The sequence below is a fragment of the Bos taurus genome, chromosome 9, assembly GCF_002263795.3.
Source record: "Bos taurus isolate L1 Dominette 01449 registration number 42190680 breed Hereford chromosome 9, ARS-UCD2.0, whole genome shotgun sequence".
In the NCBI taxonomy this organism is placed as follows: domain Eukaryota; kingdom Metazoa; phylum Chordata; class Mammalia; order Artiodactyla; family Bovidae; genus Bos; species Bos taurus.
In genome coordinates this window covers 88,037,792-88,062,575 of record NC_037336.1, presented here as the reverse complement: position 1 = coordinate 88,062,575, position 24,784 = coordinate 88,037,792, and the positions used below count along the sequence as shown (strand labels likewise).

The window sequence follows — 24,784 nt, the reverse complement described above, 5'->3', positions numbered from 1 at the left end:
TTTTACTTCTAAATTTTAAAAAGTTTATGCAAATATTTGATATATACCAAAGAATATATATAAGTTAGCAGCAATAACTAAAAACCTGAGTGTCAATTCCCAAAGTCCAGGATGGTGGTCGCTTCTAGTGGAGAGGCAGAAAAATGGGACTGGGGTGAGGGGTGCAGAGCATGACTTCTAATGCCTTTCCCATCTCAAATTCAAAATCCCCAAAACAAACAGAAACCAGGCTCCTAAAAGACCAAGTATTGAGAATGCCCAAAAATGGACTCCCCACTTGCATTGCTGAGCGCCCGGGGTTCAATTTCTGGTTGGGGAACTAAGACCCTGCAAGCCACACAGTGTAGTCTAGAAAGAATAAAACAAAAGACCAGGTACCACTGCTGAGTAAGGCTCACAATCAAAAGATGAAGAGTTGGCAAGAGATAATGCTTGAAGCTCTTCCAGAAGAAAGCCCTAATCTCTGTAGTCATAAGCGGTGTTGGAGAAACCATCTTTTGGCTCCCCTTCCTTGGGGACACAGAGTGCCAGGATAAATGGACTGAAAAGCAGCTCTAGAGGCAGACTGCAAAGCAAACAGCTGACCAGCACATGCACGGCCTTGAGTGCTGACTTAGGTTTGTTGAGACTTTTTGGCTATTTGTTTCTTTTTTTTTTGAGCCAGAGCTGACAAGCACCTCTGAAAGAATTGTAGAGGAAGAAAAGTTTCGCAAATTTTATGACTAATGAAAAGGGGATGATGTATACAACCATAAATTCTGAAATGATTAAAGGTTTATGTATAAGAACCAACATTTTATGAACCAATACAGGTGATCTTTATAAACTCAAGCTGATGGATGGAATTCCCTTGTGGTCCAGTGGTTAGGGCTCTAGGCTGCCAGTGCAGGGGAACTGGTTCAGCCCATAGTTGGGGGAACTAAGAACCCATATGCTATGCAGTGTGGCCTAAAACAGAAAGGATGGAAGAGGAAAAGCTATAATGAACACGTTGAAAAGACAAGCCACACGTGGGAGAACACATTTGTAGCACAGGATGGTAAATATTCATATTTGGAACATATAAAGGATATTATAAATGAATAAGAAAGAGGTAAATGGCCTCAAAGAAAGTAAGCAATCCACAAATTGATACGCCCATAAATATGTCTATACTCACAACTATAATGAACTACCATTTCACTACCACTAGGTTGGCAAGATTTAAAACAGTCTAACAATATAAAGTGTTAGTCACTCAACTGTGTCCAACTCCTTGTGACCCTGTGGACTGTACCCTGCCAGGCTTCTCTGTTCATGGGATTTCCCAGGCAAGAACACCAGAGTGGGTAGCCATTTCCTTCTCCAGGGAGTCTTCCCAACCCAGGGATCGAACCTGGGTCTCCTGAATTGCAGGCAGATTCTTTACCATCTGAGACACCAGGGAAGCCCATACAGTATAAAGGTTGGGAGGGCTTCCCAGGGGTGCCTGAGGTAAAGAACCCACCTGCCAATGCAGGAGACGTAAGAGATGTGGGTTCCATCCCTGGGTGGGGAAGATCCCTGGGAGAAGGGCATGGCAACTCACTCCAGTACTCCTGCCTGCAGAACTCCATGGACAGAGGAGCCTGGCTGGCTACAGTCTGACACTACTGAGTGCACGCATGCACACACACACACACACACATAAATATTGGGAAGAATGTCTGCCAGCGGACACATGTGAGGGGAGCAGTGAGTAGATCAGAATGTGACTCAATAAAACAACCTTTAATTAGCAATATATTCAGGGAAAAGATCTTTTAAAGTAGTAAGAGAAGAATTAAAAAAAAAAAAACAAATTTATTCCACTACTGTTTGCACACATTATTCTGTATCAGAATAATTATACTGGTGGGAGAAGGCAATGGTGCCCCACTCTGGTACTCTTGCCTGGAAAATCCCATGGGCTGCGAGGCCTGGTAGGCTGCAGTCCATGGGGTCGCTAGGAGTCAGATACAACTGAGCGATTTCACTTTCACTTTTCACTTTTGTGCATTGGAGAAGGAAATGGCAACCCACTCCAGTGTTCTTGCCTGGAGAATCCCAGCGACAGGGAAGCCTGGTGGGCTGCCGTCTACGGGGTCGCACAGAGTCGGACACGACTGAAGCGACTTAGCAGCAGCAGCAGCAATTATACTGGTACTCATTTTAAATGTGACCATCTGCTATAGACCGGTCATCTGAAACAAATGATGACCAGTTTAATGAGAGTGGATGGGAACCAGGTAAAGATGAGACTATCACCATAGGCAGAAGAGCTGGCTGATCATCTACACACGTTTGAGTGAGAGGAAAGTTGTACCCTCCACCACTTACTGGCTGAATGATGGCAGACATGTTTCATAATCTTGGTAAGCTTCAGTTGTATCAGCTGTAAAACGGGGATAATCACAACTGTTTAAGGATTAAGTGAGAACGTACATGACTGCTTTAGCACAGGTCTGGAGCTTGGGAGCAACTCAGAGAATGGGAGCATTTATAATGAAAATATTGCCAAGGCTTTGTTTCCTAATCCCACTCAGTTTGTCTTGGAAATGCCACAGCTATGTGTTCTGATCTCTAAATCCTAATCCTGAAACATTCAGGGCCAGCCAAGCTCCAGTGCCCGATTTAACTGGGCACTGGTCTAGACTTCCTCTTCGGTTGCAGTGTTTGTTTATGCTTATGTTCCCCGGAAGCACCTGGAATGCCCAGCCGGGGTCTGCATGTTGTTCTGCAGCTAGCAAGAAGACTGACTAATTAGGTGACTTCTTGACTTTGTGGAGTCTGGACGAGGCTGTGAACTGCCAAATGCGGCTGGAAAATCAAAAGCCACAAAACCTTCACATGGATCACAAAAGTGAGTAGACTTAAACTGCATACAACATCCATCAGGTTACGAGATGACTCTTTTTCGAGTCATAGACTCCTTCGAAAATCTAACGAGAATTGTGGAGACTTTTTTTTTTTAAGTATACACACTCCTATATATAATTCTGTATTTAATTATGGGAGGGGTGGCTGTGACTGGCAACTAACAACCGCTGGCTATGAAGCTGTATACGTGGACACTGCGTTCCAGAGAGAAGGCAAAGTATTCATTTGAAAGTGGAATCAAAACCAAATTAAGAGAGGAGAAAACAAATCCCTATAAATAGTTTAAATATGAGATCATTTCTAAAAACCTAGAAACTCAATGCTGTTTTCCTTTACTTTCTTTTCACTTTTTAGAAATAACATGATTGGGGTTAGATGCCAAAAAAATATTTGCCTTTATAGTAATAACTGTTAAGTCAAGGGGACTCCCACAGGAGTACTGACTAAAGGAGTAAGAGAAATAGAAATTCCCTGGTGGCTCAGACAGTAAAGAATACTCCTGCAATGCAGGCGACCCAGCTTCAATCCCTGGGTTAGGAAGATTCCTTGGAAAAGGGAATGGCTACCCACTGCAGTATTTTTGCTTTCAGAATTCCATGGACAGAGGAGCCTGGTGGGCTTCAGTCTACAGGGTTGCAAAAGAGTCAGACATGACTGAGCAACTAACACTTTCACTAAACTGTCATGAAGCCTTTTGCTCTGGTCTAACGAATTCATGCAACTAATTAAACTCCACTCTGTTTTAAGTCTAAATGGAATACTGATTCCATTATCTTAATCATTTTAGAGTAGATAAAACAATCCTTTCCTTCTGAGTGTTGGGACAGAACAAAAAACTAGACTAAATGTATCTTAGCAAAACCAGTCATATGAAGAAAATTTTACTTGAGAGATACCCATTATCTCTTAAGGGTCCTTGTTAATCAATATGGTATTAAATCTCATAACCATTGTACTCACTTCTCAGACTCCATTTATGGGCCTGTCTCTCACACCCACATTATAAATTACTGGGGGTAAGAGACATATCTTAATGATCTTTGATTCCCACTTCCTTCCTGTATTACTTGACATAGAGTGGAAACTCAATAAATGTGTACCAAAATAAATTCTTTCAAAGGACTTAAATGTATTTTCTTTGGACCAGAAATTCTGTCAAATTGCTGTTTTTCTGTGAATTTTCTTAAAAAAAAAAAAAAAATTCTTTGCTGGGTTTTCTATTGGATTATTCCCTTTTTCTTTTTAAATCAGTCTGTAGTCCATGGTGGTTTATATATTCTGAACGCCAGTCATTTGCCTATTATCTTTGAAAATGTCCCCTCCCAATCTGTCAAGTGCTTTTTCAGTCTTGTATCTTTTATCGTAACTAATGTATTTTTAAAAATATAACCCAAGTTATCAATCTCTCTCTTTCGAGCTTGAGCTTTTTTGTATCTTAAGAGAGACACTCTCTTATATACAACCACACTTCTATGGACATAAATTCGTTCACAGACTTCAAATAAATCTGTATTACTACATTTAGCTTCAGTAGAAGGATGTTAAAACGGGGGTCTTATGCATTTCAATGATGTCCCCAAACCATGTCAACTGCTCACATGCCAAAGAATGACGCTAAACCTAGAAGCACATGCAAAGGAATTGCTTGAAGATACATTTTGTATCCCTTTGTCCAAGAGATACCTTTCAAAGGGGCTACAACAAGGCTGTACATTGTCACCCTGCTTATTTAACTTATATGCAGAGTACATCATGAGAAATGCTGGGCTGGAAGAAGCACAAGCTGGAATCAAGATTGCCGGGAGAAATTTCAATAACCTCAGATATGCAGATGACACCACCCTTATGGCAGAAAGTGAAGAGGAACTCAAAAGCCTCTTGATGAAAGTGAAAGTGGAGAGTGAAAAAGTTGGCTTAAAGCTCAATACTCAGAAAACGAAGATCATGGCATCTGGTCCCATCACTTCATGGGAAATAGATGGGGAAACAGTGGAAACAGTGTCAGACTTTATTTTTCTGGGCTCCAAAATCACTGCAGATGGTGACTGCAGCCATGAAATTAAAAGACGCTTACTCCTTGGAAGAAAAGTTATGACCAACCTAGATAGCATATTCAAAAGCAGAGACATTACTTTGCCAACAAAGGTCCGTCTAGTCAAGGCTATGGTTTTTCCTGTGGTCATGTATGGATGTGAGAGTTGGACTGTGAAGAAGGCTGAGTGCCAAAGAATTGATGTTTTTGAACTGTGGTGTTGGAGAAGACTCTTGAGAGTCCCTTGGACTGCCAGGAGATCCAACCAGTCCATTCTGAAGGAGATCAGCCCTGGGTGTTCTTTGGAGGGAATGATGCTAAAGCTGAAACTCCAGTACTTTGGCCACCTCATGCGAAGAGTTGACTCTTTGGAAAAGACTCTGATGCTGGGAGGGATTGGGGGCAGGAGGAAAAGGGGACGACAGAGGATGAGATGGCTGGATGGCAGCACCGACTCGATGGATGTGAACTCCGGGAGCTGGTGATGGACAGGGAGGCCTGGAGTCCTGTGATTCATGGGGTCGCAAAGAGTCGGACACGACTGAGCGACTGAACTGAACTGAACTGAACAAGGGTAGAAGCTGGGCAAGGATTGCTTCAAAGAAAGTTATGGATGTGCGGGTCTCACTCCAGGCCTGCCAGCTGCTCCCCCTTTTCTGGAACCAGTGAGTGAGGGTGTAGCAGAACAACTGCAAAGGCTCAACAGTGATACTGCCATGTGGGCCCAGTAAATATCTATGAGCTGAAAAGAAACAGCCCATGGCAGGGTCCTGTGAGAGATAGAACTGCACTCCCACTGATGGTTGTCAGATGTCCAAGGGCTATAGTATCCAGAGACCAGGTATGGAACCAGCAGTAGAATTTTTTTAAAGGGAAATATATAGCCCAGAAGTCTTCTGCCTAGAGTGTGGAAGAGGCCAGACTAGTATCATCAACTGGCCAAGATTCAACCCTGGAGGGGCCAGAGGCAGCCTAAGTGCCAGGTGAGGGGGGTTAGAGAAGCAGCCACCCTCCACCCCCGTGGTCTAGACGCAGACCCAGTTTTTACGCTAGAGAGAAGCTTCCATTTGAATGCAAATTAGGTTTTGATCTTCATGAGACTGGACATGCAGATATTAACTGGTAGTGAGAGTAATACACTGCAAATTTTATCCAAGTGCAAGGGAAGAACCAGCCCACAGAGCAAGCTCGACCAGGAAACGGGGAAAGAGTGATGATGGTCCCTGTTCCCTCTGTTCAGGACACTGACTTTGCTCCCAGAGTTCCATGGAGCCACAGCATCAATTTACCACCTTCCTGAAGGTTTAACAACGTAGATCTTGAGTCCTGTGGCGTATACTGATAAAAGGCACTAGTGTTACATGTGTGCTGTGTGCTAAGCCACTCAGTCGTGTCCAACTCTGTGCGACGTTATGGACTATAGCCTGCCAGGCTCCTCTGTCCACGGGATTCTACAGATAAGAATACTGGAGTGGATTGCCATGCCCTCCTCCAGGGGATCTTCTTGACCCAGGGATTGAACCTGCATCTCTATGTCTCTATGTCTCCTGCATTAGCAGGTAGGTTCTTTACTGTCTGAGCACCAGGGACATATAATGAACTATGATCTTATGTTAAAAATAATATAAAGAGAGATATTTGCACACTCATATTAACAGCAGCATTATTCAAAACAGCCAAAAGGTGTCCACTGACAGATGAATGGGTAAACAAAATGCAGTATATACATACTCTGGAGTGCTGCTGTTGCTGCTAAGTCGCTTCAGTCGTGTCCGACTCTGTGTGACCCCATAGACGGCAGCCCACCAGGCTCCCCCGTCCCTGGGATTCTCCAGGCAAGAACACTGGAGTGGGTTGCCATTTCCTTCTCCAACTATGGAGTACTGTTCAGCCTAAATCAATTAGTAAGGGAATTCTGACAAATGATGACAACATGGGTGAACACTGAGGACATTATGCTAAGTGAAATAAGCCAGTCAGAAAAACACTGATATGAATTATCTAGAATAGTCATGTGCAGAGACAGAAAGTAGAAGGGTGGTTTCAGGCCCCGGAGACATGGAGCTGTTGTTTAATGGGTACAGAGCTTTAGTTCTGCACCATGAAGAGTCCTGCAGATGAATGGTGGTGACGGTTTTCACAACAACATGAAAGTATTTCACTGAGTGGCACACTTAAAAATGGTTAAAATGATAAATTTTATGTTAGAAGCATCTTAGAATAGTTGAAAATAAAACCTAAATAAAGGAAATTTAACCTCCATTAGTCATGTATCCAAAATGGAGTAAATAATAGCGAGGAGCGACTAAAAATTATCCAGTCTTACCATGTGTCAGGTTACCATGCCAGAATGCATCCATCGACTCACTTAATCCTTATTTCAAACCTATGAGACAAGTCCTATTAAAATCTCTACTTCATAGATAAGGAAACTGAGGCAAACATGGGTTACCTTGCCTAAAACTACATAACTTGAAAGGAGTTGAGAAAGATACTCCAACTCTAGGACTTGGCCTTTCGGAAGAGATCATAGAAATAATTCACATAATTATTGATATTTACATAGTTACTTCGGTTTACAAGGGGCTTCCCAGGTGGTGTTAGTGGTAAAGAACCTGCCTGCCGATGCAGGAGATTTAAGAGAAGTGGATTTGATCCTGGGTTGGGAAGATCCCCTGGAGGAAGGCATGGCAACCCACTCCAGTAATCTTGTCTGGAGAATCCTATGGACAGAGGAGCCTGGCTGGCTACAGTCCATAGGGTTGCAAAGAGTCGGACGTGACTTAGCACGTTAGGTTTACGAAGCACTTTCTCATTTGTTACTGCTCATTAAGACCTGCAGCATAGGTATTCTCCTTTTGTCAGAGGAGGACACTAAGTCCTAGAGAAGTTAAGGAAATTGCTTCAAGTCATATTAACTGTTAGGGTTCTGATTCTACAGCTTCTAACTCTGGGTCCACAGCTACCCATCCAGATCCAACACCTAGTCTGGTCCAACTTCTCATTTTCCAGATGAGAATGTCTACAAGAGACACGCCCAAAGATGCTAATAGCTTCTCCAAGGCCACACAGAGAGCTACTGTGTTCAGTGTACATCATCAGCATATAGCTTTAAAGATCCTTTGCCACAGTAACACATATTCTATAAATATGTGTTTATAAAGTAAGGGCTGGTACAGAGGCACAGAGCCCTATCAGCATAAAAGAGAGTGCTTTCTTCAAGAAGTTCTTTTATTTGTGGAGTTGATGCATTGGAACCTGCACTTCACATAAGTGTATAACCTTTCAGAGCCTGCCCTACACAATCTCCTTGTCCATTAGCTCTACAATTATGCTGTGATCAATCTAGCAAATCCATTTAGACAGCACATCTAGCCACTTTCAGAGTGGATTTGGTACTGAAGCAGCAAGTACATGAGAGCTGTATAATAAGAACTTTGAGAAATGAACCATATAAATCCTCATTTGATCCTGACTGCATGTCTATAAGGAATTCTTAAAACAGTCTCAATGACCCTGATGAACTTTGTAATGGCTAAGTATAAAAGTACAGAGCTAAGCTCGTTTGTCCAGCAGAATCTTTTCTAGTAAAATAATTCACTTCTGAGTTTGATACAAGGCTGATGATTGGTGAGAAAGAAGCAACTGCTAGACGATGATTACAGGCTTTCACATGGTGAATGGAAATTACCTTTTGGCATGTGAAAATCTGCCAGTGTAACACCTCCAGTGTCAAATTACAGTGGAATTTCATGAATCCTTGTTTGTGTGTCTTTTGTTTCCTCATGGCCTCAGTGTTAGGGGTAGGATTGGGGCTGGCAAGGACTGAGCAAACTCTATGGTGGTTCCCCCTCTTTCCGGCTGGAATATCCAACAAGAGCCAAAGAGAGGTAGGTACCACAAAGAGCTTCACAGTAGCAAAAAATCTTACCAGCAAAAATGTTCATGTCTGATGGTTGGGCATCTCCCATCCATGAAGCTACAAAAGCACACATTCCATTCCAGGAAGAGCAGACTGATTTCATTTCAAGTAATCAGTAGTGCTATTACTGCTAATAGTAGCTGACATTTAAAGAGCACTTTCTCCTGTTAAACTACACACAAAGTATGCTCCAGGAGGGCAGAACTAGGTCTGTTTCTCTTACTGCATAGCCACAGCTGAGTCACATGTGTTGTGTGGGGCAGACTGTCAATAAATATTTGCTGAATGAACAAATAATCTCATTTGGTTGTCACAATAACCCTTGAAGGTTTGATACAATATTGTCATCACCATTTTACAGATGAGAAAGCTGAGGCTCAGAGGTCACTATACTGTACCCAAGGTCACATAACCAGCAAGTGTGGGAGCTTATATTCTAAGCTACATGCACCTGGCATCAAAATCTATGGTTCAACCACAATGGCACACCACTAATGCAGACCAGACATTAGGACTTTTCCAGGACTGAGGTCATCTCTGAAAGGTGGACATACAAGAATACATCTCATTCAGAATGGATTTCACTCTGTTCCAGTCATCATTTGTTAGATTTCTTTCATATTCTGGCCAACAAATAAGTTGAAAAGAAGTGACTTACCCACAAATCCTCCTTCCCCAACCAGTTTCAGGGCAATTTTATCAGCCAACACTGAAGAGTTGCCATGAGCGATGTTGGCAAAGGGGCCAGCATGCACAAATACAGGCGTCCCCTGTGGAAGCAGAAGAACACAGCTTATAAAGCTACGACCCTGCAATCCCTCTACTGGGCATATATCTGGAGAAAAACAAGATCTGAAATGATTCGTGCACCCCAGTGTTCACTGCAGCACTGTTTACAGCCAAGACAGGACGCAACCTAAATGCCCATCAACAAAGGAATGCACAGCACATATGCTACATGTATACAAGGGAATATCAGCCATTTAAAAGAATGAAATAATGCCATTCGCAGCAATATGGATGGATCTTGAGATTATCAAACTAAGTGAAGTTAGACAGAGAAGAAATATACTATGAGATCCCTTATGTGAGGAATCGAAAAAGAGAGGATGCAAATGAATTTATGTATAAAACACAAAGAGACCCACAGAATGAATTTATGGTTGCTGGGAGGAAGGATGTGGGGGAAGGGACGGTGAAGGAGTTTGGGATGGACATGAACACGTTGCTATATTTAAAACGGATAACCAACAAGGACCTACTGTATAGCACATGGAACTCTGCTCAACATTATGCAGCAGTCTTGCCGGACGGGAGTTTAGGGGAGAATGGATAGGTGTATATGTATGGCTGAGTCCCTTTGCTGTTTACCTGAAACTATTTCAACATTGTTAATCAGCTACATCCCAATACAAAATAAAAAGTTAAAAAAAAAGCTATGAGACCCAGTTATTTCCTATTATAAATTTTGATAAGCCACTGTGTTAGCTGCCTCAGTGACCATGAAATAAACCTTATGTCATAGTATTCTGCATTATACTCTTAAAAAGAATGGAATGAAACTCTGATGGGCTAAGAAGCTTGTTTAAATGTTTTTTTCCCCATTAAGAAATCAACTAATCCAAGAAAAATATAATCATAAAATCAGCACAATAATTGAGTTGTGGGAATCATGGCAGGGCAAGTACATATTATTACTGGCCATTTTTATATTTACAGTAATAATCTTTTGATTTTTGAAAATTTTATCTTTCTCATTGTTTATCTTACCTATTAAAAATCTGGTAACTATTAAGACAATGAAAGAAAAATTTCACTCATAGTAAAATTTCAGAGTTACTAAAAAGACAAAAGAAAAAAGGGAATTCTCAAAAACTTTAGATTTTAATGATTTAAACAAAATTTGTCATGAAATGACATTACTTTTCTTTTACTTTCATTTCCATACTTTTGTCAAACAGAAGAGACCGTAGTCCTATCTAAAAAAAGTATGCACATTCAGTAAAATGTTCAGGTTTTATTTGGAGTCAGGCAGGGCCACTGAGGTCTGTGTGTATGAAGCCTTGGCTCCACCTGTGAAAATACAGGCTGCCCTTCCATTGACATGGGGGGAGGCAGGGAGCGATGCGGGGGGTGGGGCCATGGAAAGTTCCCATGAACCAGGATGGGCTGTGAGTGATGTTTCAAAGCTTAGAAAAATGAACAAAAGCAGGAAGAAAGGCAGTGAAAGAAAACTCATCGCAGAGTGAAAATAACTGTGAAATAATGCTGGGATCCGTGTTTATGGAAATGAAGACATGTATGTTTACTGTCCAGATCGCTATCTGTCTGTCCATCTACAGTTCTCACTTCTGTGCAGAGAAACCTTTTAAGTGCTCTGAAGAAAACACTGTTTAAGCTCTTAATGTCTCCATCACCTCCTAGCCTTGGGAGTTATAGGGTGTAGCGCCTGTAGTAAGTGAGTGGAGCTAGTGAGGAAAATTTAAAGAGACAAGGCCACAGGCTCCACCCCTGGGTAGGCAGTAGGCTTCACTCCTCTGTGCCCTGCAACTCTCATCCTGGCCATCTGTTTAAGAAGCACTGCACACCAGTCTCCAGGTCGACAGGTGACAGGGTGTGGCTGGATTAGCATCAACACACTGCTATCCCTGGGATAATGACTCTAGGGACTAGATCGGCAGCATTTAATTTTAATTAGATTAAAATTAAAGGCCACACAGCAGATTCATCACTAAAGCAGCATGAAGTATTAGAGCCCTGGTTTTTGAGCTCCCAGGATGTGGTTTAAATAGATATAAAAATTCTTAGAACATCATTGTTGGACATTCAAGCACAGTCTCACACACTCAACTTATATGACACAGTATACTTTGTCTAACTGTGTTGTCAAAGTTTGTTAACACTTTGTCTAAGAAATTCTATCACTAACCCAAAGACATAAAAATATCTATCCTGAGTTCAATATTTTATTTTACATACAGATCACTTAGCAAAGTAATAACAGGAACTATCTTGGTTTCTATGATGACAAAGCTATGAATATTCTCCATAATGGACTTTTCAACCATTTCATAAGATTGATGCTTCAACTGTTCCTTGCTGACCAGAGATCTAAAAGAGCATTCATTATCCACAAGAACTTTCTGCAGTGCTCAAAATATTCTCTATCTGCTCTGTCCAATATGATAACCACCATCCACATGTGGCTATAGAGCACTTAAAATGTAGCTGATAAAAATAAATAGAAATGTTAACTAGTATGACTGAACAACCGAATTTTAAACTTAGACTAATTCAGACTGAAATAACCACGAGGGGCCCACAGGTACCATACTGGACAGAACTGCCGCAAGCGGGTATTTCCCGTCTACACTGCATGTGGTTAACCCACGGCTACACAAGTTGCTGAGATGTAAGACAGACATTTATTGAGTTTCTAAGTTTCTATTCTGGTCAATTAGTACTTCATTAGCTAAGGCAGGAATCATATCAAGAACCTTTTTCTTTCCGGATGACCAACCAGTTATTCTGATGCTCCTCATAGGCTCAGAAGGGCTGGAAATGCTCACATGTAGAAATGCAAAAGCAGTCTATTTAATGCAACTCTGTCAACACTTTCTATGAAAACAAAACCACTTACTTCTAGGGTCTGCATCAGATTTGGTTTTATCGCGTCTTTCATCAGAACAGTCAAAGCACCTGTCACCCCCTAAAGAAAAGGGAGGAAAAAATACACTTATTTAGATTATCGACAAAAGATCATTCACATGAGGGTGAATTCTCAGCCGCTTCTCACCAGCCTGCCTTGTGCATGGGTAACCCCACTGGCAGCCGTCAAGTCTGAGCTATAGGTAAGACAGTGCTCTCACCTCGCCTGAATGGATGCCAACCCTTCTAGGATGTGATGGGGAAGCAGTAGTCATTGCATTTTTTCTCAAGACCTTCCTTGATTGAAATAAGGGGCTTACTATACCTTTCAATTCACCTAAGTTTTTTTCTGGCAATTATGCACGTTACTTTTCATCACCAGAGATTACACTATTGCCCTGAGAAATAAGATGAAGAATGAAAACAAGGCTGGTTACAGAAAGGGACCGTAGAGAGCAGGGGGTGTGTCTAAAGGCACCCGCGCTGGTTTCTATTCTCGCTTGCATCTCAGCCCACAGATGCAGAAGGTACTCAGGACACTGGAAAGGCATCTTGTTTTCTGTCTCTCACTCTACATCTGCCTAGAATGAAGCTGAAGCCACTTGTGGCTGTGGTTGCTTCCTTTCAATCCTATGAAGCTTGAATTAGGCTCTCATGCAGCTCCCTATTGCATTCCTGGAAAAGAACAGGACAAGCAAGAGACAAAGCAGGGATGAAGTCTGAGAACTACTGGGGAAAGTGTGCTAAAGCAGGCCACAAAGGGAATTTAAAAAAAAATACTGTTCTATTTGTTTATTTGGCTGGGCTGGGTCTTACTTGCAGCATGTAGGATCTAGTTCCTTGACCAGGGACCAAACCCAGACCCCCTGCATTGAGAGTGTGATGTCTTGGCCACTGGACCACCAGGGAAGTCCTGGGAAAGCATTAAAAAAAAAAAAAAAAAATTTCTTTCCACCTTTTCTAAAGACCCTGGGGAATGATCTTTCAACAAACTAGTCAAATAATTAGAAGGTCATATTATGAGCAAATGCATGTGCATGTAGCCTTGAAAAAATGAAGGTGGCCTGCAACAAATCCTGACAGATCAGGCAGTAGAATCTAAGGATTTGTTTATTACTTTCTCTCTACCTCTATCATCAACAATATTAAATGTTTCTCTTATATAACCAATTTCTATTTTTGTCCTTTTATAATATGGAATCACTGAAATGTCTTTAAAAATCAAATTTACTTTCTACTTTATTGGACAAAATAAATGTTGCAAGAACTGTAACCTACCTATTACAGGTATATGAAGAAATTAGGTACATTTTGCAAGCAAGAAACATCAAAGAGTCAACTCTGAGTTTTTTTGTTCCAGATCCGAGAGTTTCATCACAAAGCAAAAAAAAGTTCAGGGAAATATTTGTGGATTAAGCCCTTTCAAAGTACTCCTGACATATTACTGATACCTAATATTAAGAGGATACAGAGGAAATATTTATACAGAAACTATAATATACTATTCTAGAGAGAAATGTTGAGATTTGATAATTTTTAAAAAGCAATATCTTTAGAGCAAACTGCATTTGGATTTTCTCTTTTAGCTTTATACTAAGCATTCCATGAGCAGCCGATATAAATTTATCTATTTAACCTACTTTACAAGACTTATGAGTCAGTCAGATTCACCTCTTCAAAAAGAAGCTAAAAGGTAATCAAGACATTTTGGCAAAGGTTTAAAATTACCCCAAGCCCTTGGAATTAATAAGACAGCTTCTCATCAGCGTTTATTTAAGATTCCATTATGGTGCATGACTAAATACATGGGAAAGTAAGCTTAAATTTAGAGCAATGGCTGTCTATGTTGTACCAAGTGTTGTGTGCTTATAAACATGTACGAGCACATGAAATCGCTACATTGCTGATGGGGGGGTCGGGGTGGGGGTGGCGGGCGGGGGGTGAACAGCAATGGTGGCTGTGAAAGGGAAGAGAGGAAAAAGATTAGTGTGCAAATTACAATCAGCACTAAGCAAAGTGGTGGTGTGCCAGGCTACTATGAATATTTTGTAAGAAAGCATCATTCCATGCAAAAGAAAGCTACATGAGTACGAATGGGTTGGGGGAGATCTGTTTTTAAATAAGCTGAAACCCAAGTCGAAGGTACAAAATTAAACACGCCAGCGTGCCCACGGAGCAGGCTGGAGTCAAAAATGTGCCTCTTTAACTTAATCTTCCCTTTCATGAAGGTGGAGTTGCTTCTTATTCCTTGGAATGGGGATTTGCCCTCAATTTAAAGCAGGCAAAGATTACCTTTAAAAAAAAAAAGCCACAGGCTTCCACTCCAGGCAGAGCAGAAATCAGGATTGGAAAGAATCGTGAAAAGCACATGAAATAGACCTCAGGTACTCTGATTGCAGCCAGGAATAATAAGCACGTTACAAATGCCTGTGAGTGCCACATTAAGTTGTAGGATAATCAGGACCTTTAGTAGGAAAAGGTGTGAACAGAAATTCCCATTATACCCAGTGACATGAAGAAGACTCTCATTCTCCTGATTACATGTGGCTCCTGGTGGCTCAGACAGTCATGAATTTGCCTGCAATTCGGGAGACCTGGGTTCGGTCCCTGGGTGGGGAAGGTCAGGGACCTTGAGCTCTCTGGAGCTTCTGAGATGGACATACCAAGTCGTCTGCTGTCACAGGCTGTCCATTTCTGTCACTGGCCACCACCATTCTTCCCAGCCGCTCCTTCATGTCCGATAGGCTGTCGGTCAGAGCCAGCACTGCCATGATTTCACTGGCCACTGCGATGTCAAACTGCGCCTGAAACAACAAAAGTCGAGGTCCTGGTCAGCGGACTGTTTCCATGGAGCGCTATATTGCAGCACTCAGGTCTTGCGGGCCTGGGGTTCAGTCCTCAATAGACCATTCTCAGATGCACAAATTTCCAGCAATTGCACAGTCCTGGGCTTAGTGCTCTTTCTTTATTTGCTCTGCTGAGCAGAACAGGGCATGGCCAGGCCCCTCCATAACACCAGCTCGCGGCACTACGAGATGTGCTTTTGAGGCACGTCTCAGACTTGTAATTGTTAATGTGATGGTCTGATGGATGCAGATCTCCACTGCAGAACCGTAGTGCCACAAAGACAGGGACCATTTGAGGAAGGTTTGTTCCTGAGTCCCCAGCTTGGGGGACTGAGTGTGAAATGAAGCAGGATTCAATACGTGTTGGCAAAATAAAGAAAGAGTTCGCCAACTACCCTCTCTGTCACTTCTGTGTGTCGAGGGGGCTGCATGTGTTTGCCCCATTAAGAGATGAGCAGCAAACTGTGAAAGAAGATGGTCTGAAGCCAGTTTTGTAGACTTAGAGCTTGGCACAGCAGTGAGGAGGCCCCCAACTTGTGTTCTCCACACCCACTCCCCAGTCATGAGGTGACGTGGAATCCATTCTGAGCTGTCCACCTCAGATGGTGAACCGTTCAGCCACAAACGTGGAGAGTGGCTACTTTCTGAGAAATGCCCCTGGGCCTTCCTATTCCCTCTCCTGGCTCTGATTCCACCCTGGACACAATCCAACAAGAACACAAGGAACGATCGCCCTCTTCCTCCTCCTAATTCAGTCACTGGACAAAACCACTTCATCACCCTCCGTCCCCAGGGGTGTGGGAGCCAGACAAGTTCAGTCTTACATAGCAAATAGCTGCCCCCTGGCAGGATCACCTCAGGAGATATTTTATTGGTCCATTTTGGGCACCAGCAGAAGAGGAAATGAAGGAAAGAAGGAGCTTTCTGGCTACTTCCTGGTTGAGATTTCAGTAGTCGTTGATTTAGTGAAAACATATTACCTGAGAGTCAAATGCATCTATACTCAATTATTACATTCTCAATATAAGCCATTCCAAACATAAGTCGTTTTTCATTGTATGAAATTTAGGATTTTCTATACCTCCATTCTACTAAAAACAGTGCATATGAAAAAAGACTAAAAATAATGAGACTTTCTGTACAAAAACCAAGGTTCAAAATATCCTTAAAATATGAACTGTGTAAGTAATAAGAGGAATATATAACACTCCTATAGGTTCTTCATTTGTAATTGTTACAATTTCAGAATTTTGTATCTCAAGCACTATCAAAAATGAAGCAAGGATCAATATAAGAATAGTTACTCATTTTATGCCTGAATAGTGTAGCTATTAGTGGGCTACTTGTTTCTGTTTGGCAAATAAAATATTTCCAAATCACATTAAGGTATAAATAAGATATCCTTATTGCATATCACACGTTTACACAAAAGACAAAAAGCCATGTTGGCAAGGATGTGAATTGACGTAGCTTTCCTGGAATGTGATGGGGAAATGCACACCAACATTTACATCTGTATCCTCTGATTCTGCAGTTATGGATCTGGGAGTTTGTCGTAAGGGTATCATCAGGCAGGATTACACAAAAATGTGTGTATGTTGTTGTTGTTCAGTCACTAAGTCACGTCTGACTCTTTGTGACCCCATGGACTGCAACCCAGCAGGCTTCCCATCCCTCACCATCTCCCGGAGTTTGCTCAGATTCATGTCCATTGACTCAGTGATGATATCTAAACATCTCATCCTCTGTCGCCCCCTTCTCCTCTAGCCAAAATCAAGGTCTTTTCCAATGAGTCAACTCTTCACATCAGGTGGCCAAAGTATTGGAGCATCAGCTTCAGAATCATTCCTTCCAGGGAATATACACTTAGTACTTACTAACAGTAGATCTGATCTTAATGTAAGAAGTGCATTAAGTACAATACACAAAGTAACCTACAAAACAAGAGGCTGTCAAACAACATCCTCAAGATCCTGGCCTTAATGATATGTTGTACAAGAGATGACTCAACAGTAGTAGATACAACGGTCATCTTAATTAAATTCACCCATTCTTGTCCATTTTAGTTAACTGATTCCTAAGATGTCAATGTTCACTCTTGCCACCTTCTGCTTGACCACTTTCAATTTACCTTGATTCATGGACCTGACATTCCAGGTTCCTATACAGTATTGTTCTTTACAACACCAGGCTTTACTTTCACCACCAGACACACTCACGTCTGAGTGTTGTTTCCACTTTGGCCCAGCCACTTCATTGTTTCAGGAGCTATTTGTAATTGCCCTCTGCTCTTCTCTAGTAGCATACTGACACCTTTTGACCTGTGGGGCTCATCTTCCAGTGTCATATCTCTTTGCTTTTTTCGTACTGTTTATGAGGTTCTCATGGCAAGAATATTGGAGTGGTTTGCCATTCCCCTCTCCAAGGGACCACGTTTTATCAGAACTCTTCACTATGACCTATCCATCTTGGGTGGCCCTGCATGGTATGGCTCATAGTTTCATTGTTACACAGGCCCTTCACCACAATCCATGAAGGGGTTATGTATTTTATGTTGGGATAAAATAAATAAGCTGTAACATACGTGTACATGTATGTTACAGCTTGTTTATTTTAGCCCAACACCCTAAGTTACATTAAGAGTGAACTGGTTGAATCCAGTTATGGTACATCTACAAAATGTGATGTTATATAGCTATTAAAAAATGATGATCTAGATCTACTTTTATTGACACAGAAATATGTTTTAAGTTAAAATAGCTTTAAAGGTTAAAAAAAATCAGTTAAAGTTCTTAAATATAGTCTTTTATAATTTAAAAATATGTATGCTTAAAGCAATATAGAATACAACCTTGGACAAGTTACCTAACGCAATATGCCAACTTTTCTCATTTGCAAACTAGATTTACAAACTAAATGTGCTCATCATGCATGTAACAGGCCTACCAACACAAGGCACCAAGTGAGCATCAGACCACAGCCATTGTTTATCTTGCACCTCTCTAGTGCCAAGATAAAGCACAAAAATAAGCACAGAAAGTGTGCAAGTTAATGCAAAAGCCATGAATCTAAAGCTATCTTAAGGTATAAAGTTTACTACAAAAAATAATAATTTAGAGGCCTGCTGTGCCTGGATGAAAAATCGTGGAATGAATTTATATTCCCTAAGCACCGTTGCTTCACACCAGAGTCCTATTAAAATGAGGATGAGCATTGTAATTTATCTTCCACATTTTCTGGGTTTGGATAATAGGACATTATTCTTAACAACTTCTCAGGCTATTAAGCCAAATAACTGGGTGTTTATTCTTTGGTTTATGAAACATGAATAATACGTCTGAGACTTTCATTTTTCAGTTGTTATGCAACTAACTGGGTAGACTGACAATAAAACATGTTAGAAAGCATATTCAAGGCATACCCTGAATGGCTCCTAGCAGAAATACAACTAAAATCACACAGGAAAAGGGTGGTAAGATAATATTCAAGAGCTTCCGCCTCCTGATCCTTTCCCAGTCTTGCTGAGGGACTGGAAACATGTGGGGGGACGCACTGGCCCCTGCAGGTGGAGGAATGAGAAGAGAAAAGCAGAGAACCAGCTCCCGGGGCAGGGAAAATGCAAGAGCAGAGCCATCCCTAGAGAAGGCACTACCTTACCTGCCGGGAACAGCCCTTCTCTGTGTTCGCCTGCCCAATGGTTATTTTCCGTAGAAATCGGTCATTGGTATCCACAACTGAAAGAGAAGAGAACAGAGGATCAGCAAGTAGGAACTGGTTGTCCAGTGTGTATCTGAAGTGGTTCTGGATGCTGGGGAGGCAGTGGAGAGCAAGAAACATGGTTTGACTTCTTGAGCAGATGATCCCATGTGAGGACACAGAAAGGGCTCAAAGAAACTAGCAATCACCCAGCCTAGGAAATAAAGGAGGGGACAGGAGAGCCTGTGTTGGGGCAGGGGTCAGGGGTGGCGTGCCATTTTTACCAGGCAGTAAGGAAAAGCATTTCTGAAGCAGTGTCCTTTTTTTTTTTTTTTCACAATGAAGCATGAGGCCCAAGAAGAAGACAATTAAGTCCCTCTAAAGGTAAACACTACATGACCGTATGACCCACCACTTCCAACAGAACTGGAAGCGGGTATTGCACACCCATGATCATAGCAGCATTTATTCACAACAGCCAAGGAGTGTCCACTGACAGATGAATGAATAAACCAATTTTATCCATTAACCCATTTGATCCAGTTTTATCCACTCATACCATGCGGTACAGATGGACAATGGAATGCTACACAGCCATAAAATGAGTGAATATTTGATACCTCATGCACCAACATGGATGAACATGGAAAATACCATGCAAAATGAAATAAACCGGATACAGTATGATTCCACTTGTACAGGGCTGTTAGAACAGGCAAATTATTTATAGAGACAGAACAGAATGGTGATGAACAGGGGCTGAGGGGAGGTGGGGAGTTATTATTTAGGAAATGAGTTTTTATTGAGGATGATAAAAAGATTTTGGGTATAGTTAGTGTTGATGGTATAACTATATATTGTACACTTAATGCCATGAATACCACACTTATGAGTAATTAAAATGATAATTTTATATTTTACCACCAGGAAAAATAAACCCTCTAAAATAAATAAAGTAGAATTTAGGGGGAGAAGTCAATGATGGTAAGAGTGGGTATCAATTCTCTTTACACTTTTCACTGGCTTGTCTGAATGGCACTGATTCACACTTTGTTTTGTGAAAACCAAATGTACAATGCCAGGAATCAAAGAAAGAAGGACACAGACTTCACTAATAATTCATATGGCATCAAAGAGCAGGCAGTCCAACTGACAACTTATATTCAACTTACTAAATGTTTAATACAGCGCTGACAAAAACAGTGATGGGAATCGCATATCTGGGGACTAATATCATCTGTGGGATAAACAATGTGAACGTTTCCTTTCATACACAAAGCACGAGCAGACCTGCTCACCTTGTCTGCCTCCATTGTTCCCTGACTTGTTAAGTGTCAGCTCTTTCTCCATGTACAATCCTCCTCTCTCTCACACATTCATACATACACACTCATTACCACAGGCCCATACGGATATCGAAGCAACACTCACCAAGCACAGGGCAATCTCTCTATGACTTTAAGGCACAGAGTCCTATATCCAGAAAGGAATGCCTCTCCATATCGCCACTGCTGCTGCTGCTGCTGCTAAGGCGCTTCAGTCGTGTCCAACTCTGTGAGACCCCATAGACGGCAGCCCACCAGGCTCCGCTGTCCCTGGGATTCTCCAGGCAAGAACACTGGAGTGGGTTGCCATTGCCTTCTCCAATGCGTGAAAGTGAAGTCGCTCAGTTGTGTCCAACTCTGTGCAACCCCATGGACTGCAGCCCACCAGGCTCCTCCGTCCATGGGATTTTCCAGGCAAGAGTACTGGAGTGGGATGCCATTGGCTTCTCTGCCATATTGCCACTAGCTAGTACTTATTCTCAAGACCAATGGTGCAGAATCATATAAAGTAAAAGGATTTCCTATTCTCATGCGAAGCATACACACGTGATCTTTTTTATTGGAAATTCAGCTGGATTTATTTAGCAAAGAGAACACAAGCCAAGAATAGAAAAAGAACCAAGTTAACAAGATCAGCTATAATCAGTGGGAACCAGAACCACCACCCACCACCCCGCCCCCGCAGGCTGTGTTTGGCACGGCCCTAGTAGAGCAGGACATCTCACGGTCCATCAAGCTTTGGATGTCCGTGGAAAGACACAAGCGAAATGACAGTGATACATAAGACAAGAACTGTGAAGATTAAATTCTGATACACAAGAAAGATGCATACTAGAAAGTAACGCTTTGTTGTTCAGTCGCTAAGTCAAGTCGTGTCCGACTCTTTCTGTGACCCCATGGACTGTAGCCCACCAGGCTCCTCTGTCCATGGGATTTCCTAGACAAGAATACTGGAGTGGGTTGCTATTTCCCTCTTCAAGGGATCTTCCCAAACCAGGGACTGAACCCGTATCTCCTGCTTGGCAGGTGCGTTCTTTACCACTGAGCCATCTGGAAAGCAGAAGGTAACACCAGTAATACAGAATTCCTTGACTCTAAGTCTTTAGCTCTAAGATAGAGCTAAAGATAGAGTGAGAAACATATTTATTCACTTCAGAGATTTTTACTTAGGGTCAATTTTGTGACAGATGCTGTGCCAGCTGTACAGGGATACAAAGACAAACGAGACATCATTCTCTGATGGAAGGCACTCGCTGGCCAAAGCGAGAGATGGAGAGTGCAGGTAGGTGTGGAGAAGGTGAAGAGCTCCTGCAGAGAGAAGAGATCTGTCTTTTCACTCTTTGCCCTAGACGGTCCCTTTAGGACTACACTGCTGTGTCCTGAGGCTCATTAACAACCAGCTACGGTTCAGGCACTGGGTGGTACAAGGTAGGACATAAGGGGCAGGCCCTTATTTTGGATTCAGCAGAAGAACGGTACTGATTCCCTGCAAAGTTGCAGGGCAGTGCTGGGAACCAGTAACTGGATATCAGTTTCCTGGAGATCGAGGCTTTGGGTCCTTTGTCTAACAGCCCTTGAGCCCCTGCAGGACCCAATGCTCAGAAAGGCAGGGATTCACATCCCAGGGAACAATAAAATGACCCAATGTCCACTGTCTCTTCTGCTTATATCATGTGTTTCTATAAAAGTCTATCAGCTCCCAGTTCCTCCCTGTCAGCAGGCATTATGAGGCCTTCAAGCTTCTGATAGGAAGCATAGGATAAAACCACCAAGAGTCACATTTCTTACACAGGATGAAAGGAAAGAAGTGACCACTAAATGTCCAACATCCATATGGTGTGAGAGGAGGTTTTTAGCCTCACGAGGTCCCTGAATGTCTCCTTTCTAGTTATCAAATTAGAAAAGCATCTAATCTCATCATAAAGGTTATACTCTTTTAAGCTCTAAGTCCAATTATTAAATGGCCTCAATCTACGTGATGGGAGAGTCCTTTTTCTCATATTAATCCATGGGAGGAAGAGCCAAACTAGCTGTCAAATGTCATTCCGAACTCCTTGTGGCAATGGAACATGATATAAATGATACCTTATTATGATATAAATGAAACTAGTAGGGTACAAATTCTATAGCTTTAATTACACACAACTCCAGGTGGCAAATGACGTTTTTGTCCTTCAGTGCCCTAAACAATAATGCCATTCTAACATTTATCGGGACTACTTTTTTAACGTCATCTCCACGAGAAATGATTCACAACCACAGTAACGTCAGTGTTTTCATGCTTCTCAGAGAGAAAGAACAAGAACACAGCCCTGTTTCTGATGGCTACCTCTGCTGGAGCCACAGTGCAGATGTGGAAGACTGTCCCTAGTGTAAGATTTCTTTTTAGCATATCCCCATGCTAGGTTTCAAATACACTGATTCCACCTGCATAATTTTTCATTCGTAAGTACACCTCCAAATACCTTTTAAGGAATAAAACGAATTCACAAATACCTGGAAAAAGTTGACTATGCCTTTTGAATACAATGGTGTTGGAATAATTAATCCTTCCAGTAGATTCCCAATAAAATGCTAAACATATTCATACCAAGAATTAAAAATGATGATGGTGGGACTTCCCTGGCAGTCCAGTGGTTAAGGCTGTGCAGTTCCACTGCAGGGAGTGTGGGTTCAAACCCTGGTTGGGGAACTAAGATCCCATATGTCCCACGGAGCAGCCAAAAAGATACATAAATAAAGTAAAAATGATGTTGGTCTGTTCAGTAATAGGCATATGTTTAAGGAGGTTGTAGTTCATTCACAGAAGACTTCTGGGACCATTTAAAATGACCACAACAGTCACTAACAAAATGGAACATGATATAAATGATATCTTATTATGATATAAATGAAACTAGTAGGGTACAAATTCTATAGCTTTAATTATAAACAAAATGTAGGTGCACAGAAAAACTATGAATAGTAGTTTTATTTGCACAGTTAGACATTTCTGATTTTTTTTAGAGATGCGGAGAAGGCAATGGCACCCCACTCCAGTACTCTTGCCTGGAAAATCCCATGGACGGAGGAGCCTGGTGGGCTGCAGTCCACGGGGTCGCTAAGAGTCGGACACGACTGAGTGACTTCACTTTCACTTTTCACTTTCATGCATTGGAGAAGGAAATGGCAACCCACTCCAGTGTTCTTGCCTGGAGAATCCCAGGGACGAGGGAGCCTGATGGGCTGCCGTCTATGGGGTCGCACAGAGTCGGACACGACTGAAGCGACTTAGCAGTAGCAGCAGCAAAATCTGTATGATCCTACTAGTCCATTCTAAAGGAGATCAGTCCTGGGATTTCTTTGGAGGGAATGATGCTAAAGCTGAAACTCCAGTACTTTGGCCACCTCATTCGAAGAGTTGACCCATTGGAAAAGACTCTGATGCTGGGAGGGATTGGGGGCAGGAGGAGAAGGGGACGACAGAGGATGAGATGGCTGGATGGCATCACTGACTCGATGGACGTGAGTCTGAGTGAACTCCGGGAGTTGGTGATGGACAGGGAGGCCTGGCGTGCTGCGATTCATGGGGTTGCAAAGAGTTGGACACGACTGAGCAATTGAACTAAACTAACAAAAAAAAATCTGTATAATGTTACTACTTTGATAATTTTAAAAAACATTCAGAAGTTTCTGAAGAGATTTTACTCTATGTTAGGAGTCTGGGAGACAGAGACACACAGAAAAAGTACCTCATACGACTATTACCATAATGACCATCTGGATGGTGCTTCAGGGTTGGAAAGCACTCTCATGTCCCACTACAGCCACCCAAGGGAAAGGCTGCTATTATGACTCATTTACAGATGAGGAAAGCGAGTAATTCACTTGTCCAGAGTTACACAGCTCATAAATGACAGAGACAAGACGGGTTCTCTAGTCTTTGCTTTTCCATCTCACTAAATTTTGTAGTGAACAGGTTGAATGGATTCCCGGGAGTTGAGCTTCATGCAGGTGGGGTGGTCCTGAGCTGTGTCCGGGAAGGCAAGATGGGAGATGGGGCGGGATGGGCCAGCGGGGGGCGGGGCAGAGGGATGAGGCAAACAGGAAGCAAAGGTGTGCATGGGGCTGGCCACAAGGCAGTGCTCCTGAAGGCCAGGCCAAGGGTGCAGCACCAACCACCCAGGATGGAGGCTCTCAGAAAGGGGGTGACAGGACACCTCCCCCTCTACTATGAAATCACCGAGTTGTGGGGGGGGGCGGCGGGGGTTGGAAATGGAAGTAAGAAAATCTACTAAAAGGTAACTGCAATAAATCAGGCATCTACTCATAATTAAAAAAAATGTTACATATAGCAAACTCCCGTTGGCTATCTACTTTACATAGAGTAATATGTTTCCTTGTTACTCCCTCCATACACCTCACCCTCTCCTGCTGTGTCTTAGGAAACTCAAACAGG

General features: G+C 42.2%; 1 protein-coding gene across 2 annotated transcripts in view; it reads right to left on the bottom strand.

Moving 5' to 3' along the window:
- Positions 1-24,784, bottom strand: part of MTHFD1L (methylenetetrahydrofolate dehydrogenase (NADP+ dependent) 1 like) — a 181,879-nt gene that overhangs the window by 97,730 nt on the left and 59,365 nt on the right. For both annotated transcript variants that reach the window (NM_001076018.2, XM_024996727.2), the window contains 4 exon segments: positions 9,490-9,601; positions 12,472-12,540; positions 15,143-15,283; positions 18,983-19,059. In NM_001076018.2, coding sequence (NP_001069486.1) covers positions 9,490-9,601; positions 12,472-12,540; positions 15,143-15,283; positions 18,983-19,059 — 399 coding nt within the window.